This window comes from Buceros rhinoceros, unplaced genomic scaffold (assembly GCF_000710305.1).
Source record: "Buceros rhinoceros silvestris isolate BGI_N320 unplaced genomic scaffold, ASM71030v1 scaffold1440, whole genome shotgun sequence".
NCBI classification, from domain to species: domain Eukaryota; kingdom Metazoa; phylum Chordata; class Aves; order Bucerotiformes; family Bucerotidae; genus Buceros; species Buceros rhinoceros.
This window is the reverse complement of record NW_010391094.1, coordinates 45,337-51,679: the sequence shown is the minus strand read 5'-3', so window position 1 is coordinate 51,679 and position 6,343 is coordinate 45,337. Positions and strand designations below refer to the sequence as shown.

The 6,343-nt window shown below is 38.0% G+C and overlaps 1 protein-coding gene across 1 annotated transcript in view; it reads right to left on the bottom strand.

Annotated features, from left to right (window-relative positions):
* The window catches only part of YAP1 (Yes-associated protein 1), a gene marked incomplete at its 5' end in the record, with an annotated part of 84,787 nt that overhangs the window by 35,162 nt on the left and 43,282 nt on the right, over nt 1–6,343 (bottom strand). The window contains 1 exon segment of the mRNA XM_010140020.1: nt 4,823–4,938. Within this exon segment, the coding sequence (XP_010138322.1) occupies nt 4,823–4,938 (116 nt within the window).

The following is a 6,343-nucleotide window of genomic DNA, read 5'->3' as shown; positions in this document are numbered from 1 at the left end:
TTTTCCCCAAAAAGGCTCAGCAGAATCCCAGCATTAGCTTACGTTTTTAAGTGACTCAAGTTATAAACTCTATATTGCTGTAAAATGTCCATAGTTACTGTAGCCTGTTGTACCGGAACAGCTATGCTGAGTCTAACCAAAAGTCCACTTAGCCCAGACACTTAGCCTGGTGTGATGGGCAGATCTTGTTGCTGAAAGCGTCCATTTAGTGACTGTCAGACTCTACATGCCTTTAAACAAAGCACTGAATAAACATATAGACCCAAAATGTACAGTGGCTCTGAACAGTCACTTGCATTCCATGTACCTCAGGTGATTTCTTGAGCCAGATGCTGTTTACTTACTAGATGCCAAAGGATCTCTCTTTCAAGAACTCTTCCAGTCTCCCCTTGAACCTTTTCAACATCTAGCACTGACAATACCCCTGTGGCATGGTCTCCTACTAGTTCTGCTTGGTGCCTCCTAGCTGAACTGAACACAATCACAACCATAAGCTTACAATTTTATTAAATTATTTGCCCAGGGAGAGACAATCCTTCTAGGAAATTCACCACTCACTGTGGTCCTTTTAAAGGCGAGGTTATCCAAAAATTAGATTCCAATTTCCAACTGTAAGCTATCCTTACAGAACTACTGATAAGGCACAGCTCTGTAACTAAATATTTATATAACGGTGTAACTTAACATAAATACATGTAGTTTTAAGTCTGTGTGCATGTCTCTGGTGCACAGCTCCATTTTTTTGTGAGTTTTTGCTTTCTCATATGAAACAGTCTTAAATGCAAAGCAGAGCTTGCTGGTGGTAAATAGAAAGCAACAGAACATGTAAGAAAAGCAAAAAATGTGATATAGATTCAAGCTGTGCTGGGATACAAAGTAAATCTTGCAATCCCTATAGTTTCTGATATTTAATTGTAAAATAAACATAAATAAAGTATTTTATCAAAAGATTAATGCATATTAGAGGGCATCTGCATCTAGATATTAAAGGAATACGCATGGACCATCTAGGAACTCGAACACCTAAATTCAATAGCAGGAATCTCCTTCACCTGATAAAAGCACTAATCTCTAAGAGCCCTCCTAATTTCTTGGTGAAAGCTGGAATTTTTTCCTTCAATCATTGTCACTGTGATTCCAAAACTTTAAAAAAATTATATCAAAGTCTACAAAATTCACCTGAAGTCTGCCTTTATTCTGTCAAATCAGTAAAACTTACCAAAAAATCCACTAAAAACAGGGCATTTTTTGCAGATGAAGAAAGAAATGAACGTTACCGTCATACAGTTACTTACAGGCTCGAGTTCCATACACAGTGCTGGCTGTACATCAAGCAGAATTTGTAGTATGGCTGGTTAAATAGAGGAGAAATCTGCAACTGAAGTAAAAATCTAAGAGGAAAACTATAACTTGTTTTTGTTATTGGCATATTGCTCCCTACCCCCACACCCCTCCAAGGGGGAGAAAAACCTCGAGAGTCATGAATTCGAGTGCCCATTTTCCTACTGACCTTTAACATGGTACTACAGCCTTCGCCTAAGAGGCAACGGAATTACACTAGGTCTGCAAACTTTCGTGGGAAGCCCAATTCCAAACTGCAGCGTAGGAGGAAAGACAAAACAGGACAAAGACGGGTGATCTGCTCCAGAGCTAATTGCTTACGTGCAAGCAAAAGACAGTGAAGTAAGAAGTGCTGTCAAGCATGATTCAGGAAGTAAAAGTAGCTGAAAAATTGAAGTATATAAATGCTCTCCCACCTCTGATGTATCAACTGTAACTGTATAATAAACAGGGAGTTTACTTCCATATTTGTAACTTCACCTCAGTAAGAAGTGCCCAGGAGGGGTTCCTCAGAAGAGCAATGTACTGTTATTACTTTTTTTTTTTTTTTAAAAAATCAGGACAGAACATAGCTTCTCCTGTAAAGCCTTAAGGAAAAAAAATGGTTCAGATGCCTATTCATTTTCTTAAAGAAATGTAACTAGCAGCAGCATATCTGAATTTTCATCCAGTCTTACCTGCCTCAAGAGGTAGGATTTCTCAGGAAAAATAATTTAAAAATCTCAACCACATGCTAAACTACCTGCTCTCTGTTGGTTTGGGGTTTTTTAAACTCTTTTGACTTGTCTTCACCCTTACAAGGTCTTCTAGTTTTCATTTCTTCCCATTTTCCTTGAACTCCACTTACGGTATTTACCCAAAGACAACAGATTTATCGTCAGCTTCTAATGGCTTTCAAGACAGGTCCTAAAAATCTTCTCTCTTTTTACCACAGCAACTCTACTCACAAACTGCTATGGCAGTCTGTAATTAAACACACTAAAAGTTGGTCAGTAATATCTGATCAAGGGCTACAATTAACGAGCGCTATGCAAGGACGAATTGTGCAGAACGAAAAACATTCCTCCTTGTGACATTTTGGACATATTTTTTGCAAGTCAGTGACCTCCAGCTGTCACAATACTTACACTTGGTCCTTCCCTTATGTCTTTCATGAAAGGCGCTCAAAGCACTAGGACATGTCTCATTGCCAGCAATATTTTTTAACAGGAAACTTCTGTCTTAAAAGTCTCAACTTTCCTAGTTCTTGTGGATGAATATCCAAATTAGAACATTTTAAGTAGCCTTATATTTACGGCGTTAGCACTCAGATTTATTTTTTAGCACTTATATTTATGACATTAAGCTGAAGTGGTACATAGTTACTTGATTCTTTCCATTTCTCTCAAAGGTTTTTTACAAGGCCACCAAGGAAGCGGAGGTTACTGCAAACTCAGAAGTTAGAGAAACAAATATACAGTCACAATTTAAAGTTAGTATATGAAGATTTGCCAAATTAGATATCAAAAATAGAATCATATCTAATAAAGCAGGTTCAGTATTGTTTAATTCAAACCAGACTTTTGTTAAATGCAAGTAAGTTAAAGGTAAGCAGGTGCATCCACAGAGCCAGTTCCAAGCCATAGAACCTCAACTGATTTAAGCTTAAAAAAAAAGCAATGTCACGTAAACACGAACTCAATATAAACAAAAGTTCTGATTTCTTCACACACTTTATCAAATTCAGAGCACTGGGGAAAAAAAACTTTTCAGTGCACATTCAATACAGTATCATCTGTGAAATTAAAAATAAATGTTCAATGAACTTGTATTCAAGTGCTTAAGTCACAAGAGAACACACCTAAACATCTCTTCTTTATTGCTTGAGCAACAATATCTATGCAGGATCACTCTCTCACACTTACATCTGTCAACTACACGTAAATTCTTGATTTTCTTGCAAAAACAATCCTCATGCACCAATTGCTAGATTCTGTTTAAGATTTTTACCCCTTACAACTAAACAGTTTATATTTTTGCTAAGGACTCTTGATTTCTCTAAGTATATAAAGTGAATCCTACTTCACTATCAATATTTTTTCCTGTCGAATCTTGGTACAATGGAAGATTTGAATAGTTAAATTAGAATACAGAAATTATGTCAATATTCAATAGTTTTATCACTAATAAGTCAAAAGGCAAGACAGACAAAAGGAATTGTTTCCTTTCTCCTATTCTCTGTTCTTCAGACGTGTCCCTGCAAACACATGTCCTCTCTATTACTGCAGGTTTCTCCTGGGATATATTTACAGTAAAAATAATCACAGATACTCTAATTTCACATCAGAGTCTGAGATCTTAATTGCTTTGAATCATGACTTCCTGAACTTGAACAGGACTCTCATTTGTTTCAGGATAATCCAACCTCCTGGCCTAGCCAGCAAGAAAGTTTGATTAGCTTCCCCCCCAACACTCAGTCATGAACAGCACAGTTTGGTCACGGCTGTTAATCTTTTGGTATTGTCTGCAGCATATGAATTGCAGCACGAAACAAAGCTGTCTAACGGACAACGAAAAGCAGCACCAGAGAATAACCTCTGTGAAATACAGGAACAGCAGACGTACACAAAATACAATCAGACTGTGAGAAAATAAATAAAACATGAATCTCAGCGACAGACAGAAGGTGACAAAGCATAGGGAAGAGCGCAGCAGTCAAACCAGCGTGGCACCAAATTTATCTGTTTGCCCTCGGCATCATCAGGACAAAGAGAGCTCTGAAAACATACAGCAGATTCTACTGCAAGAACAAGCACTGTTTAATGCTGTCTAGTGATGCCAGCCCCCACCCCCAACTAGCTGAAAAACAATTCCATATTCCAGGAAAAGATACCAGACTTCCTCAGCTAGAGGAAAAATCGTCATGATTCCATGATTTTGGAAATGACAGGAAATGAAGAGGAAAACCAAAATGCCTCTGCTTCTAAACAAGGTTTTCCAGGTGTTTGCTTTATTCATTTAGGGAAGACAGGAAAAAAAAAAAAATCAGATGTTTGTAACAAATGTAGGAAATGTAAATGAATAGGAGCATACCTAGTCTAGTAAGTGAGCAAGGGGAGGCAGAAGATCACTGCAAAAGCACAACAAATTGACGCCAACTTAGTGGAAATTCTGGTCTTCATCAATTTAACAGCATTTTCAGTCAGAAGGAATTAGACAAAAACTCTGCTTCTTTAAATATTTGAATCATCCATTTGAAAAAATAAATACAGAAACCAAAGAACTGCCGGACACTTTCTGTTGACATCTTAAAAATTATATAAATTCTTTTCCCTCACATATCAGCCTTTTGCTTGATGCATCAGGCATCAACAAATTGAAAGTTTAAAATCAGGACAAACAGCAGGATGATCCTGAGATTTGGACTCCCTTCCCCCCAATTAACATAGCTACTGGTATCTTAATTTGTACGATCTTTTTTGTAAACACAAATTTTGCTTACCTGATGCCGAGTTCATAATGTTCTGCTGCACAGAAGGACTGGTGGGAGCTGTAACATTCATCTGCGAAAGCATGGCCTTCCTAGGATCTTGCCATGTTGTTGTTTGATCAATGTGACTAAGACAAAACAAAGCGAGAGTTAGGAGGGTCAGGCATTCACAACAATGACCTGCTAGCACAGAAAGTGTAACAACAAAAGGTTAAGCCTGGCAGCAACAGCCACATTCAAAACCAAGCAAGAACACTCTGGATTCTTTCCAAGCATCAGGGTATGTCAGATTCTGACACACTTACTCTGGCCACAACCACTTTCCCAACAAATAGCTGCAGCGACCAGCGCTAGAGCAATGGTGAGATAAGGTTCAGCATGAGTATTGTAAGCTAAACTGCTGTACCAGAACTAGATGTTGTATGCTTGAACTAAACATTCTCTTCCTTTTCTTGTTGATTAGTTACGTGTCATTTTCAAACGTGATTTCAGAGTCTTTCAAACCAAGCCAGTTATGTCTGGAATCTCAAGCACAGTCCAGTAACTTGTCACGATGAGTTCATATTTAGTGCCTAGGGAGCTGTAATGAACTGGCTAGTGAGTAATCACTACTCTTCCCAGACTTTCTGTGCATAGACCACGTCCTTGGATTATTTGATGGACTACAGCACTGACAATAGAACAGTCTCTCCACGCTAATTTAAGTAACCAGTCACACTAGAGCAGTAGTATGAAAGCGACGTGCTTCATGTGAAAAGCTGAGGACAGCTGGACTGTCAAACCACTGAACTAGTCTTCGGCAGAACCTAATTACAAAACTTTGGGAGCTTAGATTTATCTGTTCTGAAAAAAATGGAAAGTACATTCAGCACTGTCATTCACAAGAGCGTTCAAGTCAATGAATACTCAAAAGTGTAACGAATGGTTATTCACCTTCTGAGTATGTGATCAGCATGTTCTGCTAATGAATATCAAAACCGGGCTACTCATAACAAGCATCAATGTTATCTTGATGCTGTTAAGCAACACTGCTCCAAGAAGTACATGTGGACAAAAATAAAACCTACTACTAAACTGAACGTTGACAACAAAATTTGTTAACAATTCCTTTAGAACTGGTATCAGTTAGAAACAGATTCAAATACCATTGCAATCAATTAGAATCCAATGCATCATTAAGTTGGAACCATTCTTTCCTTACAATAATAATCCTTAAAGTTACTTTTTTCTAGATTAAATGGAATACCCATTTCCATTTCCTTCAGCAAAACTACAACATTTAAATTGGCAGTATAAATTCTACCGGTGACCTGAGTTCAAAACTAGGTACTCCAACTCATACCTCCCGCTTTGCACCTCTGTCTTGCACTTGTGTTTTTTATCTATCTTGGCGGATCCATGTGTGTTTGTACCGAACTATCAAGCAGGCTGTTAATCTTCCCTCTTTCTGTTGGGATTAAATAATAATTGTGCGGCAGCTGCTCCCAATTCACAGCTTCTCCTATTTTAAAGCATGTTCAAGTTTAGGAGCTG